General features: G+C 43.3%; 1 protein-coding gene across 31 annotated transcripts in view; it reads left to right on the top strand.

Moving 5' to 3' along the window:
* Positions 1 to 21268, top strand: part of LOC126336460 (uncharacterized) — a 231731-nt gene that overhangs the window by 164151 nt on the left and 46312 nt on the right. For 10 of the 31 annotated variants that reach the window (XM_050000184.1, XM_050000183.1, XM_050000186.1 and 7 more), the window contains one exon: positions 5811 to 5903. The exons of 14 other annotated variants lie outside the window; for them this stretch is intronic. In XM_050000184.1, coding sequence (XP_049856141.1) covers positions 5811 to 5903 — 93 coding nt within the window. Of the gene's footprint in view, positions 1 to 5507; positions 6102 to 21268 lie in introns of those variants that run through there. 7 more of the 31 variants (XM_050000188.1, XM_050000194.1, XM_050000195.1 and 4 more) reach the window with 2 other exon arrangements.

Below are 21268 nucleotides of genomic sequence, written 5' to 3'. Positions count from 1 at the left end.
TACGTTGAATTTGACGGGTGCCACAAAGCGCCGATTATTACAAGTAAATAACAGAACGCCACTAATTTCATCTGATTTCTTACAAAGAAGTTAGTACATTCCTTAGGTACCAGACATAAACTTTATTTACAGCAAATAAATATGTCATCTACACTCTACGCAAATAACTTGTATTTCTTATTCATTTACAACTCATGCATATCTAGACGTTCCTAGAAATTCCTATGTAGATAACCTTAAAATGAGATTTACTTTTTTTTTAAATATTGGTTTTGCCTACTAAGGACCACATGGAATAACTTACGTATTCTTTCTTTTCTCGTTTCTTTCTTTCCTGTAATTTTTCATTCTTTCCCTATGTTGTTCCCTTCGTTCTTCTGTCCGTATTGCACCTGTCTTTTTCTTTTTCTTCTGGAAGCCCTTGAAATCTTTTACTTTTGCTCTGAACCTTTCTCCTTCTCCGGTTTCTTCCTCCATTATTTCCATTTCCCACAGGGTTGCTTCAACTTCATTTATCCACGTCATTGATGTTTTGGAGTTTCTGTCAAACTTTCAAAGAAGCTAAAATTCTTTTTATTATCCTTTTTTCATTCAGTCGTTTTAGGTGTGCATAGAACGTAACTCTTGTCTTCCTAATCGTGTCTTATATTTACTCTTTTTTTGGAGTTCATCTTCATTACTTCTTAATTTCCATTTCCTATTTTCATGTTTGAGTCTCAAGATTTTCCTGTTTGTTTTCCTTTCCTTCTCTTCTATTTTACCTGATTGTCTGGCTGTATTTCAGTGTATTTTTTACACCTATTTCATCTGAAGCCCGTCATCTCCAGTTACCCTTACGAATGTCAAAGTCGGCACATTAGTGATGTCATAGTAGCTGTAATATTTATTTATTAAGAAAAGAAATTACCTCTTAATCTCATTAGTTCAAAGAATACAGAGTATCAAAATAGATCGTTTACAACGATTCAGATTTTAGATGGGAAGGGAGTCAGTAGTCTGGTTTGATGCTACAAAACTGTTGTAGAAATATGATTGTGGTGAAGTACTTACCTGCCTGCCGCGGTGGTCTAGCGGTACTAGGGGCGCAGTCCGGAGCCGCGCGACTGCTACGGTCGCAGGTTCGAATCCTGCCTCGGGCATGGACGTGTGTGATGTCCTTAGGTTAGTTAGGTTTAAGTAATTCTAAGTTCCAGGGGACTGATGACCACCGTAGTTAAGTCCCATAGTGCTCAAGGCCATTTGAACCATTTTTTTAAAGTACTCGTCTACGATATGATTTACAGTATGCTATTTAAAGATGATATAGAAAACTTCTTCCGTGTTAACGTATTCACACATTATTACTCCATATTATTGATTCTATAACGATAAAAGCGAACAAATTTACTGAACTTTTTCTAAAATGGGCAGGCAACATTTATTAACAGTCTGTTCGTATACCAGGCACTTATACATTTTTTCCTTGTCTTCCATCTAAATGAATGACGTAAGTAGATTCCAAGGCATATAAAATCAAAAGATTGTGTTAATTATTTTTCTTGTGGTCTCTAAAATGGAAGCCCATGTGTCCAGTAACGTTGTCTTACCAGAATTGTAATCGTTCTGTGTGTCATTTCATAATCCTCCATCAGCTCTCAAAATATTCTCCTAACATATTACCAAGACACGAAATAATTTTCATTGTGGAGGGTTTTGAAAACGAGGAAACATCCATATAATCACGTTTTTCTAGGACCCCTTCGGAGGACTATGTTGCTGTAACGAAACGTGTATTTCTTAAACACAAAATTATTTGTAAAAGTTTCTTACCCAGTGTTTTTGGTTATGTACATTTGATCCTACGAATTACAGCGTCGAACAGACGGTCGCTCTGTGTAGCCATCATCAAGTTAGGCTAATTGCAGTAATGCTCTGAAGAATCGCGACACACCTCGCTTGTTGCCGCCGGGTGGGGGAAATAGGCGGTGTATATAAGCCGCTCAGAAACCCCACAGTGGCATCAGTCATTGCCTGCTCCACCTGGACCACCTTCAGCAGCAGCAATGAGGATCCTGGTGAGTGGTTTCTCGACATGTAGGCTCCACTCCGTAAGTTATACTGTGTTGTAGTGATCGCCTTCAACTAGTGACTGTGAAAGAGTGATATTCATAAGCACCGTCAGTAGAAAGCATATGATTCGATTGTTCGGGAATTAAAAAACATAAGTGAAAGATAACAGCTTTATATTACTTTTTACTATTAAATATACGATGGAATAAAATTTTTGGGGCATTTTCTTAAATAACTCCCAGTGCTGTCTTTGCTGCAACGTTCCTTCATTCTAAGAAAACCCCAGCGATAGCATTTCATCATAGTGCACGTGCAGTCATTGTTAGTTGATGATGAAAATAAGGAGAAGATACAAAGCAGGAGTAACGGATTAATAAATTCAGTAATTCTACAACAAATTGACTGGATCTGTTCCATCTTAATCACTCATTTACAGTAATCAGTACCGACGTACTTACACAAAATTTTGGGAAGACTCATGTGGTAATCATATCTCAGTTTTAGATGCGTTTTATGTTGATTATATTTTCGTAAAATCATATTTTTGGAACAAAGAAGGAATCATTGTGACGCATCAAGACCTGAATCGTTTGAAAAACTGTATTTCCTGATTATAACAGCGTATTGAGGTGACTACCTACTATGGATCATAAGCTCAATATAACTATCACTGAAATATACCAAAGCCGATATTTCATGTTTAGTACGTGTTCATTGATCATATTACAGTCCTCTGCTATGATGCAGAACGAGTCAGTTTTACATACACAGCATAGTTTCTCAAAGAAAAATATGGCAGCAAACACATTTCGTCACAGTAGCAACAAACAACTAACTTCCGTTTAGTATAGTTTATTTTATAGAGTGTCGACGCTCGTAGCATCATACGACCTCTCCGATGCACACAATCGGTTTTAACAAAATTTAGGGGGCGTATTTAAACAGCATTTTAACTTGAGTGTTAATGTTTCTGAATGGAACCGAAAACAAATTATTTTATAAAAGAAGAACAGTTTATGATTCACGCTCGCTTTAAGTGCTGAGACAGCGCGACAAGTGTAGGCATTACACCTGATGTCTGAGCCGGGTTAGATTAAGCAGAGCACAGGAGCGCACGTTTTGAGTGAACTCTATCCTACCATTTACCCCCGTTAACAGAAAAATCCTTGTTGTCCAACAATATTAAAGTCTACTTTGAAGCTTCTACACTAAATGTTGCTAAATAACAACCATAAAAATTCAGCAGGGGCTGTTGCTGAAGATTCGTTTACTTTGCTTTTGTTGCCCAGTTATATGAGCAGGTTAATTATTTCCATTAGATATAAGTAAATTTACATTCGTTTCAGTCTTATTTTGAGTCTATTCTGCAACCTTTTGCGTCCCAAGAAATAAGTGAAAGTACTTACACTGGACGAGTCATCTAAATCAAAACATCGCATAGCACAAAAAAAAAGCACACACAAGTTTTCCATGAATGGCAGGGGTCTTCAAGGTGAGACAGTTCCCTTTCTGTTAGACAGTGTTCTCGGTGAATAACAGCAGACAAATCCCTTTTTATTGGGCTCTGTTTTTACTGCATAAAAGTGAATAATTTTGTACCGTAACATTATCAATCTAAGAAGGCATTCAACAAATGTTACAAACTCAAATTCATAGATGGAACTTAATTCATAGCAGTTGGATCAAGAACACCCGCAGACGGTGCGGGGGGGTGGGGAGGGGGTGGTGGGAAGGAGGGAAGGCGCGGAGAGGGAGGTGCCGACAGACCTTGAGTTACTCCTCCAGAGTTTGTTTTATTCAGGTGTGCTGAAGGGTACCATGTAGACAGGTGTTACTATAGGCCTTCCTAACGTAAATATTCACAAGTAAGGACCATTGCTCTATGTTTCTACACCTACATCTACATCCATACTCCGCAAGCCACCTGACGGTATGTGGCTGAGGGTACCCTGAGTACCTCTATCGGTTCTCCCTTCTATTCCAGTCTCGTATTGTTCGTGGAATGAAGGATTGTCGGTATGCTTCTGTGTGGGCTCTAATCTCTCTGATTTTATCCTCATGGTCTCTTCGCGACATATACGTAGGAGGGAGCAATATACAGCTTGACTCTTCGGTGAAGGTATGTTCTCGAAACTTTAACACAAACCCGTACCGAGCTGCTGAGCGTCTCTCCTGCAGAGTCTTCCACTGGAGTTTATCTATCATCTCCGTAACGCTTTCGCGATTACTAAATGATCCTGTAACGAAGCGCGCTGCTCTCTGTTGGATCTTCACTATCTCTTCTATCAACCCTATCTGGTGCGTATCCCACATAGTTGAGCAGTATTCAAGCAGTGGGCGAACAAGCGTACTGTAACCTACTTCCTTTGTTTTCGGATTGCATTTCCTTAGGCTTCTTCCGACGAATCTCCGTTTGACATCTGCTTTACCGACAATCAACTTTATATGATCATTCCATTTTAAATCACTCCTAATGCGTACTCCCAGATAATTTATGGAATTAACTGCTTCCAGTTCATACAGTGCTTCCAGTTGCTGACCTACTATTTTGTAGCTAAATTATAAGGGATCTATCTTTCTATGTATTCGCCGCACATTACACTTGTCTACATTGAGATTCAATTGCCATTCCCTGCACCATGCGTCAATTCGCTGGAGATCCTCTTGCATTTCAATACAATTTTTCATTGTTGCAACCTCTCGATACACCACAGCATCATCTGCAAAAAGCCTCAGTGAACTTCCGATGTCATCCACCAGGTCATTTATGTATATTGTGAATAGCAACGGTCCTATGACACTCCCCTACGGCACACCTGAAATCACTCTTACTTTCTTACTTAGGAAGACTTCTCTCCATTGAGAATGACATGATGCGTTCTCTTATCTAGAAACTCCTCAACACTACCCGGCGTTAAAAACACTATCAAGTGAAAGAGTCCTTTAACTCTACGTGTGTGTGTGTGTGTGTGTGTGTGTGTGTGTGTGTGTCTAATTATCTGGGTGTGTGCGTGTAATAAACCCTTCAGTCAGGCATTACCAACGCAAACAATGAATGAAACTGCCTGTTTTGTTAAAGAACAAATAGAAATGAATTTGAAATGTAGTGAAACCATAAATGCCCAATAAACGCTTTCACTCTTACGTTAAAACATTTTTTGTTTCGTTTTGGACAGGTCGTTGTTGGAAAACGTTTAATATTATTTAGAATTACTATGTGGTAGCATACCAAAACTTATATCTCATTGAGGGGAAGATGGACTTTGCTGTTGATACCTGTTGTTGTCATTTTCAGGTGTGCGTGTTCCTGTTCGGACTGGCTCTGGCCGAGGAGAAGCAGGTAGAAAAGAGGGGTGTGATTGGTTCCCTGGGTGGCTACGGAGGCGCGTCTATTAGCGGTGGTTATGGGGGCAGCTATGGGGGCGGCTTTGGTGGCGGTTATTTAGGTGGCTACGGAGGTGGCATCAGCTCTGCAGTTGGAGGAGGTCAAGTGACCAACATCGCCATCACCAAGCAGGTCCCCGTCCCGTACCCAGTACCAGTGCAGCGTACTGTCCCAGTTCCAGTCAGGGTTCCTGTCACGGTGCCAGTCAACAGGCCGGTACCGGTGCCCGTCCCACAGCCGTACCCTGTCCCCGTGCAGAGGCCAGTCCCAGTACCCGTGAGTGTCCCTAGCCCAGTCCCCGTACCAGTACCACAGCCCGTCGTCGTCAACCAGCCAGTACCTGTCGTCGTGGGAGGCGGAGCTGGTGTCGGCGGAGGTCTCGGAGGCGGCTACGGCGGCGGCATTGGTGGAGGCTACGGTGGAGGCTACGGAGGAGCCATCGGCGGTGGCTACAGCGGTGGCTACGGCGGTGGCTACGGAGGTGGCTACAGTGGTGGCTACTCTGGGGGCATTGCTGGAGGCTATGGAGGCTACGGGAAATACGGCCACTAACATCAGCAGCTGAAACCAACAACTCAGACAAAACACGCCACCAGACATTCAATGCATATTTCTTACAATGATCTGTAACTGCAATAGAAAATAAAAAGCATTTGTAACATAGAAATCTCGTTACTCATTATAGCGCATTAAAAATAATGCTGTTGAGAATGTATTTTGTTTCCAGGTTTATATTATGGAATTTCTTCACTGTGGATCAATATTTGCTGTGAAAATGATGCTTGGCAATTTAGACATTATCTGTTTGTCTTCCATAATCAGTGTTCTGTTTTCGGAGACAGAACATTTTAAAACTAGAATTCAAAAATTCTGTAATGTTATAAATTATGAACATTTTACTGAAGTGTCTTTTCCAGTCTGTGATTTCAGCACGTGCTATACACAGCCTATTCCTCTCAATTCTACAATATAGATGATTTGTGAAAACTGAAAACTAAGAACAAACGAGAGCAATGGTTATCACCAGATAGTACTTACCTGTTTACGTAGTGCAGTAGTGCAGTACAGATCTCAATACAGAAAATAGAAAATATTTAATGATGCTATGCAAACGTCGGTAACGTCATTAATTTGTTTCAAAGCTAAATTAATTCATACGTAAGCACTCTTTATGTGTGAAGTTCAGAATAGCCAAATCCAAAGTTTAGGGTGTCATACCGCTGTAGATTCAGCCTTGTGTCTCTTACACTTTCTGTAACCCTCGGGAATAAAAGTGAGTTTCTTAATGCAGCCACTAGTGCAATGAAGTCTGATTTTTCTGTGCTATCACACTGTGAGCATTTAGTAAAAGCAATATCATGTAAATTGTTGTGGTCTTTAATCCAGAGACTGGTTTGACGCAGCTCTCCATGCTACTCTATGCTGAGCAAGCTTCTTCTACTCCGAGTAACTTCTGCAGTCTACATCGTTCGGAATCTACTTAGTGTTTTCATCTCCTGGTCTCTCTCTACAATTTTTACCCTCCACGCTTCCTTGCAATATTAACTGGTGATCCCTTGATGCCTCAGAAAGTCCTACCAGCCGATCCTTTCTTTTAGTCAGCTTCTGCCACAAATTCCTGTTCTCGCTGATTCTATTCAGTACCTCCTCATTAGCTACGTGATCCACCCATTTCACCTTCAGCTTTCTTCTGTAGCACCACATTTCGAAAGGTTCTGTTCTCTTCTTGGCTAAACTATTTATCGTCCATCATACATACATGGATACACTTCACACAAATACTTTCAGAAAAGACGTCCTCCCACTTAAACCTGTACTTAATGTTAACAAATTTCTCTTCTTCAGAAACGCTTTCCTTGCCAGAAGCAGTCTACATTTTATATCCTCTCCATTTCGACCATCTTCAGTTATTTTTGTTCCCAGATAGCAACCAACATCTACTGTTTTAAGTGTCTGATTTCGTAATCTAATTCCCTCAGCACCACCTGATTTAATTCGAGTACATTGCACTGTCCTCGTTTTGCTTTTGTTGGTGTTCATTTTATATCGTCTTACAAATGGTTATGATTTGAATAAAAGTGGCTCTTGCAAGTTGCTTGCTTAATAGTTCATAACTGTGCAGTCTCAAAGCCAAACATGGATCATTACAATGATGAAATAGCCTTGAAAACTATGTACAATGTTTTCCGAAATGTTACGTATATTAAAACACGGTTTCTTATACACTAAGACCACATAAAGGTAGAGTTGAGTATCTTGTTCAGACGGTATTGATTGATTTGTTGCCAATGACGTATTCTTACATCATAAGGACAAAACTCTTAACGCAACACTGGCGTTATCTCGTCGACGTATCTAAATAATGGATGCTGTTAGTAAGTAGCTGAATGATGCCGCACAATTGTAGTTTTCTCTGAGTATTTTATTCTTCGAGGCACTGACCTACGTTTCCGTAAAACGCGAAAACAGCAGTAGAAGTGCTGATATCTAGGAAATTGTTGAACATATGAACTGCAGTAAAAGTGTTAAGAATTAATAACAGGTACGAGAGATCATGAAGAAGATAATAGGGACAAGAACACGCAGTGATCCACACGAAGTGTCAATCGGAATTCGTTGATGCGAATCTGCAGATACTGGTAAGCTCTTAAGATACCATGCTTGAGAAAACACGTAAACTTACACAAAGTATCGATGTATATGTTAGCTAACTTGGTACGCAATAGCCGGAGATACGTTGAAGAGGTTACTGGGATACAATGAAAAACGTCCAGTATCTCCCGACTCTACGTAAAACGAATCAGGATTAAATCTTGCTATCCAGTTACGCTGTTTTGTTCCTGAATAAGTTTGTTATGGTTCTGTAAGTTTCGTTTATGGTCGTTTTCAAGCAAAGCACATTGATGTGATTTAGTGCACCAGGCGATTCAACGATGGGAGACACATGTTACCAGCGTGAAATTGCTATCGACACAAACAAAAAAAAAACCACATAGTTAAAGATAATCTGGTTATCCCAACTAGCAACAGCATATATCATTTAGTTATAGCAGTGTATATTAAGAAAAGTGTAATATAACACGTAAGGGTCTACTAAAAAGTTATCACTAGGAGTCGCAGTCCCTTGTCTGAGGCGGATCACGATGAGTAAAGCCTGAATACACACCTGTAGCTGTAGGACGTGGTAGCCCCTTGGGCAGGCGTCCAGTCTACATAGCCCCTGCATGCCAGAGCATCTTGAACCCTCCATGTCGCAGTCTAGACCTGAAAATAGGTTGCAGGACCAGCGCTGGTAGAGGCTACCCCTTTCGAGGGACCTATTCACGTTCATACAAATCGAGAGAAGAAATTAGTATCACGATCATTTTTCCACTGGCAGCTTTTGAGGCCGGTGTGTGAACTACACGAGCCAGTTCTTCCGGTTTCTAGAGCGTATCCTGGTTTCTAATTGGGTGTTACCCACCTGCTCAGGACGCTCTAGAATCCTATCGTAGAGACCAACGCAGCTGTTCCCAACTGTCATCGTCGTTCCTTTTGTGAACGTAGAAGATGCTGAGGGTAGATTTTTCTGTGCCTGTGTTGAACCTAATCTGGACGACATTCTCGGAACTTGGATTATTTCCATAGAAATGTATTTCCCTGCGAAGCTTCTAGCAAGTAGACACAGTCGGACTACTTTTGGGTAGTGGCTCTGTCAAGGCACTGTATCAGTACATAGTGAGATCCTGTATTTTGTGTTTTCTGTTGTAAATTTGTTGAAAATCATTGTTTTCCCCGTATCCCTGAGAGGGACAATTCAGCTGGTAACGATGATGGGACGAACTTATTCCCCTTTCTTGTGCTCGAGATCCATGCTAAAGAAGTGCCATTCATTCAATTAACACAAACTCTTATGTAACCCCCTGCTGGAAAAGTTCACTTCTTCTGCCTCTATTTCACCACATATCTCGCCTGTGGCTCACGAGATTATATTAAGAAAGACTATGGCAAATGTGGAAGTATATATGCAGATATTCTCTTTTCTCGACAAACTAACGGAGTGGTAAGTGTAGTGGACGTATCATTGTGTACAGTGTGTATGGATGTAAATCAGTGAGTCAATAAACACTAACCGATGTACAATCTTAGACAATAAAACTGACCGCCAGCCGGCCGCCACAGAAACAAAGTGCGAGTCATTCACTTAAGGTGGCAAATAAAACTGACCGCCACTGACAACTCCGGCCATATGCACTATCTGGCAACACTGTAAGATGCGTAAATGTTAGGGGGAAGTGTTGTTTACTTCCTACACGTTGTCCGACTATGTGAGCCCGTGGTCTAGTGGAGCCGGGACGGTAGCTCAGCGTGTTCGGTCAAAGAGTTAGCTGCCTCCTGTAATAAAAAAAACTGAGTTAATCGATCAACACCGAACTTAAACGGATGTCTTACGATGTCCGCTCCGAGCAGATGCAACGAACAAAAAAACGAACAAAATGAGATTTAAAAAAAAAGTGGCAAGCGTCGTGCGTTCTGTACTTATAGTCGCGTGTTCGTGTCCAACTGTATTTTTTCTTTACCACAGTCGGTCTAAAGTCGTGAGTCGGACTGAACATCGAAGACAATTCGCTTTATCTTTCTACCCACCAGCAATAACAAGTATTTCCAGAAAAGATTCCGCAGGACAGCAGGCACGTTGGCCTTTGGCTGTGCTGCGGTGAGAACGCGCTGTTTGTGTTCCCGCCGCGGAGCGAGAGCTTGTGTTGTTTACATCGTACTCGGCCGTTTCGCGCATGCCGTACTCAGCATATAGATCACTATGGCGCACCAATACAGAAAATCGGCGCTCAAATTTACGTTCCGCAACGAATTTGCACGGCCCATAGTACTTGAAGTCGAACGATTTCTACGAGAAGAAGTTAAAACCCCGGCGACTGACATTCTCTGCATTCACTTGTCCATTGTGAGTAGTATCGTATATGTCAAGATGATCAACGACGCAACATGTGAACGGATCCTTCGAGATACGAAACAGAGCCTCCGTTTCTGATATGCTGATGGCAATGTGGGGACTGTGCACGTCGATTATTTTGGCATGGGACTTCGTACTATCAGAATTTTCGAACTTCCTTTCGAACTACCGGCGGAGGACGTCGTGACAGCGCTGCGCCCATACGGCACGGTCCATGATCATATTGTGGAAAAATGGACGCAATTCCAGACATATCCTGTGCTGAACGGAATCCGTCAGGTCCGAATAGAACTTAAAAGACATGTACCTTCATATCTGAATATCGGTGGCTGCTTTGCCATCGCCATCTACGATGGGCAGCCGAAGACCTGCTCTGGTTGTGGGAAGGAGGGACACTTCAGATCAGAATGTATCCAACGCCGAATCACTCAACTGCCGCCGGCTGACGCGGACCCGCCATCGCAGTCGACGCTGCTTCCCGTGACTTATGCAGCAGCCCTCACGACAGCTACCACTTCACCACGACAGCCGACATCCACTGTTAGGTCGAGGCTACATCCTCCAATACAGGGCGATGATGACACACCCGTTCCACAAGCTACGGATTGAACTCCGATGCCGCCGCCCCCGTCGAGGGATAACAACATACAAGACGATAGCAAGGCCGTAGACTCTATTATTGTGCCTACCGCTGCCTTTGTGCCGGAACGTCGTGAATCTTTGCCATCGTCTGACACAGAAGGACACACCCGGAAGCAACGCTCTCCGAAGCGACGAAAGCGGAGGCGTAGAGCAACTTCCGAACGGGATGCGACACAGCCTCCAGAGGACGATGACTCCACCTTCAATGACGATGCTACCACAGAGGCAGCCGCCATTGGCTGCAGTGTGGCACCACCGAACGGAACTGAGGACAAACCACATATATCTACAGTGGCAAAATCGGATGCCGATATGGAGGACAGATGCTGCCCACCAACTTCTGGAGTGCAAGCACCCATGCCGTGTCCTGAGGAAGCTAGGGAAGCCGATCTTGCTTTGAGTTCCCCGATAAGGGCGGATGACGACGACGACGACCGAAACATGCAAGTTACGCCAACAGGGCCCACGCCATTGGCGCCGGCTCTCTAGAAAGGACTGCAGGTGAGGTGTGGGGGGATGTGGAGGAGTGAATACAGTGAGAAGCGTCATGGGTAATTCCAGTCTTAATGGATAACTTAACACCTGCGGTTCGGGAACAAGCTTATCGTATCGCCACGCTTAACATCAACACGATACGAACGGCAGTGAAGAACCAGTTGCTGCGTGAGATGCTTCGTTCTTTGGATGTTGACATTGCCCTGTTGCAAGAAGTGTATATAGCGGCCCTTTCTGCTGTTATGTGACACATGTGTCACCAGCGGACCAGAATGGCAGCGGTAGGGCAATACCAGTGCGCGACGGAATTGCCATTGAAGAAGTGACTTACCTTCCGTGAGGAAGGGGGCTGGCGATCACAGCACTGGGCACGAGCATCATTTACGCCTCATAAGGAACTGAACAACGCCGCGAACGATCGCTGTTCTACCTGGAGGATATCGCCCCCATCTTTATCAGCCGCATCGATCAATATATCTTCGGCGGCGACTTTAGCTGTGTGCTCCACCCCAAAGACCAAGTCCCACATTTCTCGACTTGTCAAGAACTTTGGCTCCTGGTTCGAGATCTGCTTCTCACCGACACGTGGGAGACAGTGCGTGGTGACCGTCCCGGGCCGACATACCTTACTAGCCACTCAGCCAGTCGCCTACAACACATTTATGTCTCACGAGCTCTAGCGCCGGGAGTATTGGACGCCGAACGTTGGCCGCTTGCCTTCTCCGATCATAGCGCTTTCATAGCGCACACACTCTACAACAGCAGCTGATATGGCCCAGCCGAGGACTCTGGAAGCTGAATGTAGCACATCTTCAGGCCCCGGAATGCCGTCAGATTATCGCCAACACATGACTGGATTGCGAACGTCGTCTCCCCCGATACCCTTCGACTCTAGCATGCTGGGTGGACTGTGCAAAACCAGCGTTTCGGCGTGTGCTAACACAATTCGGAAAAGATATAGCAGCTTGCCATCGTAACACATAGGACTTTTATTACACGATGCTTCGCCATCTCGACAAATGGAAAGCCGCCAAAATAAAGGTAAAATATTGCCTCTCACGAGGAAACGTTTGGAGCGGGTCGTAGTGCGATCGCGACGTCAAGACCGAGCGGAAGGAGAAAACCCGTCTATGCATCACATCGTGGTCGACAGCCGCCGACGCAGACAGCAGCTCATCACAGACCTCGTATTGCCAGGTGGTAGGGTCCTAATGACTCAGGCGGCGGTTACAGACGCCTTTGCAGATCACTATCACCGGTTTTACGACGAGGCGAATACAGGGGACGAGGAAGCGGACCATCACTACATACTGCAGCACGTGTCGCACACCCTCGACAATGCAGCAGTGGCGACTCTGTTAGGTGGAATGACACGGGACGATATCAAGGACGCGTTTAACGAGCGAGCACTCAACAAATCTCCCGGGGCAGACGGACTGCTGCTCGAGTTTTATCGGACTTTCCGCGATCTAATGATGCCCCGATGGATCATCATGTACCAAGAACTGATGACCGCCGGTTCCTACGTGCCACCTGCATTCGTGGAAGGTCTCCTTATACCGATACACAAGCCTTCCAGAGGTCGGATCATCGAGGACTACAGGCCAATTACAATGCTCAACTCGGTTTATAAAATCTTCGCCCGACTACTCGCCAGCCGCATAAAGAAGGTTCTGCCCCTACTCCGCTCAATGGAGAAAACGACACAGGGCGGAGTGACCAACATGCAAACGGCAACCAGCGAATGCAGGGATTTAATAGCCATCGCCACATCCTGTCGCCTTCGAGCTGCTCTGATCTCCATTGATTTCGACCACGCCTTCGATAGAGTTCACCACAAGTTCCTTCTCTCCGTAATGGCCCGCAAGGGCTTCCCACCTGACTTCCTCGACATCTTTCAGCGCCTTTTCCGTGGAGCTGCCTCCCGTGTACTGGTGAATGGACGGATTTCGGGTCCCTTTCCGATCCGACGGTCAGTCCGCCAAGGATGCCCACTCTCCATGATCCTTTACGCGATCGCCCTCGATCCACTTGTCGGAGGGGTAAAAAACAGACTCTCGGGCATGTCATTGAGGGATCACACCTTTCACTGCAGGATGCATGCTGATGACCTTCTATTACTTGTCCGGTATGGTGACGAGGTACGCTCGGTGATACAATGGATCAATCGCTATGGATTGGCAGCGGGCAGCTTCATGAATGTAGCCAAGTCGGCAGCGATGCCCATTGGGAGAGTCTACAGGAGGATACTTTACCTCCACTCCCACTAGTTAACAAGATCCTGTTCTTGGGCATAACATTTACACAGGATGTGCGCCACACGGCTGCCATGAACTATGCACGATTACTACATGCAATACGCACAGACGTTCGCCGGAACTTACTTCGACGGATGGACCTCCTACAGCGTGTGGAATACCTCAACCATCACGTGGCGACTAATATGATCCACATGGCCCAGGTCCTACCGATATCGACAGCAATGGAACACAGACTGCAAGCAGCGTTTGGATATTACCTTACCGCCGGACACCTATTCAATGTCCGCTACGAAACACTCACCCTCCCTCCGTGCTTCGCTACAGCGTTATGTTTGTGCACAATGATGAAATTGTGGACCCACAAATATGCTTCCCTTACGGGACATCTGTTAGAGGAATTGCTGCCGGCGTCTCTTCTGCCACCTGTCACGGTTGCGCACATTACACCCTCACTCTCGCACATCTCGGCATTTATTCTTGAGTATAGTTACGTGCACCCAGACCTTTACAACACTCGCACTCCCACATATACAGACAGCTGCTAAGATCCATCCCTCGCAATGTGATTGAGAGGAAGAGCCCTACGACCCTATGGCCTGCAGTGTCGAGAGCGGACCAGAAGTCGTTCCTCCCCACGCGGCTCGTGGTGAACGGGAAGTTTGTAACACGACAAAGACTGCACGCTTTTTGGATGACGGATTCCCCCCTATGTCCACGTTGCCACCTAGTGGATACTGACGAACACCGTTTAACATGTGGATCGGCGTTAGAGGTATGGCTGCTAGTGCAGAAAATCCTCGCCTGCTACCTACGAATCGCGCCTCGCACAATTCAGCCACGGCTCCTCCTTTGTCCAGAGGATACTTACTTCCCACCTGCGAAGACTCTCGCTCTCACATGATGATGAGATGATGCTGCTTGATTACTGGCAATTTCTCCAGGACAGTCATAGCACACTTGAGTGTACACCCCGATAGCGACAACTATTTGCGAACTATTTGCGAAGTGTCTTCGATAAACCCACTCACAGTTGGGGAGTACCGGGCAGAGAATGACCGCCTTCATGGGGCTCCACACGCTGCGAAATGTTGTACCAATTTAGAACATGGAACCTGTACGCAGATGGGCCATGCACATGGAATGGCGTGCGGGATTTGGTTACATTTTTCTTTATTTATTTTCTATCATGACACTATTAGTTTCAAATTCTATTTCATAGTTTAGAAGGAACTCTTGTTCTGTTGTTGGTACGGATGTACATTCTAATTTTGTTTGTTGAACTGAAATACGCCTTTTTCCATATAAAAAATAAAAAAATAAAAAAAAACAGAAACAAAAAGGTTGACATAGAAAACAATTTACAATAAAAAATTCTGAAACAAAACAAAAAATGTGGTAAGACAAAAAACCAGATGGTAGAGAACGTGCCAGCGAAAAAAAAAAGTGGCAAGCGTCTTGCGTTCTAAACTTATAGTCCCCTGTTCTCGTCCGTACGACAGCTCGTGGCTGCGCCGCGATCATAACAGATTACGCTCGAGCGTCTCCTCGCGCTGCAGCGGCTGCCGGCCACCGGCCAGACGCCACCCGCCGCCTGAAATCCGGCGCCGCCCATACGAACGCGGCGCCACGCTCTCAGTCTATGTATCGACTGTCATTTTCTAATTTGAAGTTCTAGTTATCATCTTGCAGTTAAGCATTGGGTTTTGCATACTTGAAAATCATGAACTACAGTTAAGCATTGTAAAATTAAGTCGATTGTGGATATAGGTGTAACATCTGCAACACAACTTTTACTTTTGGTATAACAGAGAAGTGAATGCAGAGGAGGCAGCTAGAAAGATTTGAATTGTTTGTGGAGCGAGTGCTTTTGGGGAAAATACGCCAGAAAAAGATATTCTTGTTTCAACAAAGATCGTTCAGGCATGAATGATTTTCCACATTAAGGAAGTCTCGACTACTGATATATGTGATGGATTACCATTTCATGCGACATTTGGATTCAACACGCAAAGTTCAGAAGTCTGGTGTAGGAGTACTGCGTGCTCTAATTCGAAAGAACAAAAATCAACGGAGTGACTATTATTGAACCTCATCAGGTCGCTCATTGAGCATTCGTACTGGTGACGTGTTATGATTTCCTTTATCGTTAACTTCCTAAGAAGAAATGACAGGCTTAGCCACTCCAAGAGACATAAACTCCAGCAAAGAGTAGTGTGAACATAGTATTTTACATCTGATAGCTCCAAAAGCGTGTTTTGGGCTACGAATTGTGCCCCAAGGGCTGTGTGCAACACATCTGGTGTTTGTTGCCAGCAACTGAGACACCTTTCGGTTTCAGCGTAAGAAAATCGAGCAACACAACTACATCACATGTGCTACTGCATGATAACGCACTTCTTGATTTGAGAAACAAAACTATCCAGAAGATTGAAAATAAAGTCGCCTCTCAGGCACTTGTATTGATAGAGAAGTCCTCTCTCAAACGCTGGTCCCTCTCGTCATATATTCGTAAGGTTTTACCTTTCCCGCTCTTGATCGATCAACCATTAACACAATTCATTTCTAGACGAAAATACTCTTAAAACTACTCTGGTACAATGATATCGTTGGAACCAGTAGGTTGCTACTGGCGTAGAACTTGTATACAACTTTAGCATTGTCAGATCGTTTTAGATATCGTGAAAGAAAATTCTTTTGCTGATTAATTTCTCTTTGCTGATTACTGTTGCGTTTAGTAAACTAATGGAAAATCCAATGAAAATATTCACTGTACTAATACAAATTCAATCCTGCTTTCCACAGAAACATCACGACGGCAGACTATTTTAATAAAGCTTTAAGTATCTGTAAGACGACTGAGCCTATTTTAACACGAATTAGTTCGACATTACCGACTTTTGAATTCAAAAACATCTGTATTTACTTTATTTTCTGCATCATTCGCAATTATTATGAAAATGTGGCATTTCAAAGATATAATAATGTATTCACAACAACAAAAAATATGACGTCATTATGAATTTGGCAGTAGCGTAAGGTTTTCGCTCTGACACAAAGGGTTACTGAAAGTAGCAAGGCGCGTTGTCTTACGATTCCCTTATTGCGTTTGTATCTGCCTCCTTGTAGCTCTGCTACAAAAGAATTAAAAATCTTTCACGGAGTCTCGAAAGGCGAACGTAAGCAGTTTGCACCTGGTAGCAAAACATGTTTCTTGGGAAGAGGCTACTTCCTAAAGTGGGAAGAGATTCTTTTGTGGTGGAATTGTTGGCAAATGTCAGTCAGACGTTGGTCTAAGCGTTTCGGTGTGTTGAATTTGGACCAATGATTTTTCTACAGGTTTTTTCTGTCCCAAATTGAGAGTTGAAGCCTCCCATTAGCGTTTTCGCGTCATCTTGGTGAATTTTGCTCATAGTATTTTCGAGTGTATATCTTTTATAGAATCTCTGAATGAGCATAATCATGAGTCGATTGTTGATGGATGCGATTTCTTTGACAGAGTTGATGATAGATCTGTGTTCGAGAAATGCAGTGCCGAAGATTGGTACACCTTTCGCTACCTTTTGTTGTATTTTGCTCTTGGTGATGCCATGGTATCCGTAATGCAAGCTGTAATTGTCAATTAATCGTGCTTCTTGAACAGCAAGCATGAGAATTTTTTGGCGGTCGTTTTCTTTTGTGGGATTATTGAGGTTTCATGTTTGGATCAATGTATCGATGTTTAGTTTTCAAATGAACTTTTTCTGCTTGTAGGGAAATTTACCAGAGATCTTCGATAACCTCTGCCGTGCTACCCTGGACTCCCCAGAGTGTTAAAATCGAACTGCTGCCTATCAGTGGCCAGGTTGTGTACCACCTGGGGTAAAGTTACCTTTGCTTGCATAGTTTATGTTTTCTTGTGTTTCATTGGTTTGGCCTGGGTGATACCAGGACCGGACAGGACCAGAGGGTGTTGAAGCCTATGGAAGCAAATATTTTCAGCCAAGCTCATTGAGCCTACAGGCGGTGACCAGAGTAGCGGTGATTTTCACTCAAATGTGTCTGGATTTGGGGGGAACGGATTGAGTAGCAGGTCAGGATTGTGTTAGCATTTGGTTCACCCCAAGTATTTGATTTCCTCGGTACCACCCATATGGGAGTGGGTTTCCCCTATCGGCCACACGGGATTTTTGTTATTACTATTATTGTCATTATGTCATCAGCAAATCCGGTATGGTGTATCTTCCCTCCACTGAAATAGATGTGTATTGTTCGATTCAGTATTTCCATCATATAAATGTAGGTTATAATTACGTTACATTGCTGCAAGTCGACACATTCCTCACTTTTCCTTAGACTGTTGCTAGCTGTTACTCCATCATAGGAATTTATGTGCGCAGCATTGTTGCAATACAGACGTTCTAATTATCCGATTTCTGTAATTTAATTTCGATACAAGATCGTCCTAATCGGTTCAACCAGTCAGTCCTATTGTGGATATCCGACAATGACTCTCATCATATAATAGACTGGGTGAACCACATTCTTATTCGGACTGTTGAATCCAGATCACTTGTATATGACAGGGCCTGAATTCTTAAACACTGTGGAAAATAATAATCCAATGTGCTTATTACAAATACGTTATTTAAATACAAATATATGTACTAACGAGATAACAGTTTATTTACAGGAGCGGATACCCATCCATCGTAGCAGAGCAGTGCGAGATTGGTTTCAGGGCCAAGAGAGGATAAACCTGTTGCCGTTTGTTCCACGATCACCGAACATCAACCAGATAGAGAATATGTGGGCAGAGATAACAAGGTCATTGCCATGTGTTCCTTCAAATGAAAGCTACCTTTGGACGATTGTAGAAAACGTATGGTGGGAAGTAAACCATCACGCTACACTGTCGACGACTTAATGAAATCAATTCCCCTGCGCCCTCGGGAAAACTTACGTAATGATCGTGGGTGGGTTGGTTACTAAAAGCATACTCGTCCAAAAAACCAATGTGGGTAATTATCTGATAATCGGTCAAGTTTTGCTTTGTCGCAGCTCTTTAGCATACAACAAGTCCATTTACTTTCAGTCCAGTCCTTACAATTCTCATAATGCAAAGCAATTGAAAAATCTCATCTACTCGACGCCTAATAAGGAATTGACTGGTGCATGTGTTGTTCAACACACAGTAGTTGTCACCCTCACTGGAATCAATGGCTGTTTTTGTGTAAGTGTGTGTGTGTGTGTGTGTGTGTGTGTGTGTGTGTGTGTGTGTGTGTGTGTGTGTGTGTGTTGGTGTTAAGGCACAGTCTGAATGAAAACTATTAACATTAGAGAGGCAACCAACAATAAATATTTCATCAAATATGACTATAAAGTATTTTAATGCCATGGGAAGTTACAAACAGAATTTTACCCATTCCACGTCCTGCCTATTATGCTAAGTAAGATGTATTAACTCCATAGTATCGTTAGCAGAGACAGTGCGCTCTTGTTGTCGAGGCTCGCGACAAATGCAGCGATTAGCAGTGCCCAATGCCGCCGCGATTTCTTTATGTTGGCTGATCGTGGTCACTGCAGCAGACGCTTCGCCCTAAAGAGAAAGAAATCACCTTGGCTCTGACTGCATTGAGCGGATATCACTGCCTGCGTGTTCTTATAGTAACCAACGTGAGACTACTCACAGGTGCCATGGAGCAATTGCAACGGGTATCATGTCATTAGTCAGCAGAATATTAACCAGTGATGAAATGTCCAATCTATTTGAATCCCAAGAAAATAGGAACCTTCTCACAAAGGAATGTGAGGTGATTTCAAAATTTATCCAACATACAAAAATTAACTGCAAGGCATTCATGTATGAAGTAATAACACACAAGGAAATATTATGTCTTGGAAGCGTATATTTCATTTCCTCTTCTCATATTAACGCCCTTGTTTTAATATGAAGTGAGAAAATAAACACGAAAAACTAAAGTTCCTAAGAAGCATATAAGTCATTTCCTCTTCTCATATCACAACTTTTGTTTCAGTATGAAGTAAAAAAATAAACAGTTTATAGTTCTGAAGCATAATATGACACCAGATTCTTATCGTAGGCGCTTTCGGAAACACTAAAAGCAGGGAGCTGTCCATTCTTTTGTCCAACAGTTTGTTTCCTTTCATGTATTACTCCCGCTAGGAGATTCTTATTTAAGGACTTGTGTGGGCATCAAGTTCTTCAGCAGAACAAGCCTTATGTTCAAATGGCTCTGAGCGCTATGGGACTTAATATCTTAGGTCATCAGTCCCCTAGAACGTAGAACTACTTAAACCTAACTAAGATAAGGACATCAGACACTTCCATGCCCGAGGCAGGATTCGAACCTGCGACCGTTGCGGTCGCGCGGCTCCAGACTGTAGCGCCTGGAACCGCTCGGTCACCCCGGCCGGCATACTTGTATACTGATCATTCGTTATTTGAGTAAATATGAACTACAATCTAATTCGCGTTTATATGACATGGGTAGGCGCCGGCACAAAGGTATAACTAAAGGTTTGATTCCGTTGAAGTCTTGTTACATTGATGACAAGACAAACGTTCGCAAATCACCTCTATTGCCTCAAAAAACAATTGTATCTTAAATATCGAGGACCGACGTCCACACTGTCACAGCAACGACAGCAGATGAAAATTTGTGACCGACTGGGCTTCGTTCCCAGACCTCCCGCTTACTGGACGGACGTTCTGATCACTGCACTATTTTTTTTTAATGTTTGAGAAGACTTTCAGCACCAGGTAGGCGGAGGCAAAGAGGGCAGGGGTCGAAGATCCGAGGCCTGGCCACAATGTCTCCCCCATACCTGGCACTGAGCAGCAGCATTATTCCCATGTATTCCGTGTTTGCGCCCGTATATTCTTTTAAATTGTAGAACAGAATTGAAGTAGTAATTTAGGTAAAATAAATTACAAGTTGCCGCTTCCAATGTCGTGCTTTCCTTGTAGAACATAAGTTATAACAATGGAAAGGGTGACGGAAAAATACATAACAAACATTCATTCAGAAATATATTCACATTTTAATTTATTATACACTGGATGCATATGAGGTCTGTAAGGAAGCCATATGTTTTTCAACAAATAAAAGAAATTTCGGAACCGGTGGGGTTTTGAGAAATTAGAACAGTTCTGATTTTAGATCCAACGTAAAAGAATATTCCAAGAATAAAAAAAGTGAAAGAATAGTATCCCTCTTCTAATGAATAAAACTGCCCTCCTCTTAGTAGCCCACATAAAGAAATAGATAAAAAATTTGAAACTGTTCGTTATATTTGTTATTCTTCTTCAGATTAAAATGTTCTACTTCAATATAGAACATGTACTCTATTAAGTTCTAAATTTTGTTTGTTATGAAGTAAAACACAAACTGTCCCAGAAGCCACGAATAACTGTTATTCTTTGCGGACGGGTAACATTTCCAGTCGGGTTGTAAAGCTTCAGTTATCGATATTTGACTTTGTGCG

Source organism: Schistocerca gregaria, chromosome 2 (assembly GCF_023897955.1).
Source record: "Schistocerca gregaria isolate iqSchGreg1 chromosome 2, iqSchGreg1.2, whole genome shotgun sequence".
NCBI classification, from domain to species: domain Eukaryota; kingdom Metazoa; phylum Arthropoda; class Insecta; order Orthoptera; family Acrididae; genus Schistocerca; species Schistocerca gregaria.
The sequence above is the reverse complement of the archived record's forward strand: the minus strand, read 5'-3'. Positions and strand labels throughout refer to the sequence as shown.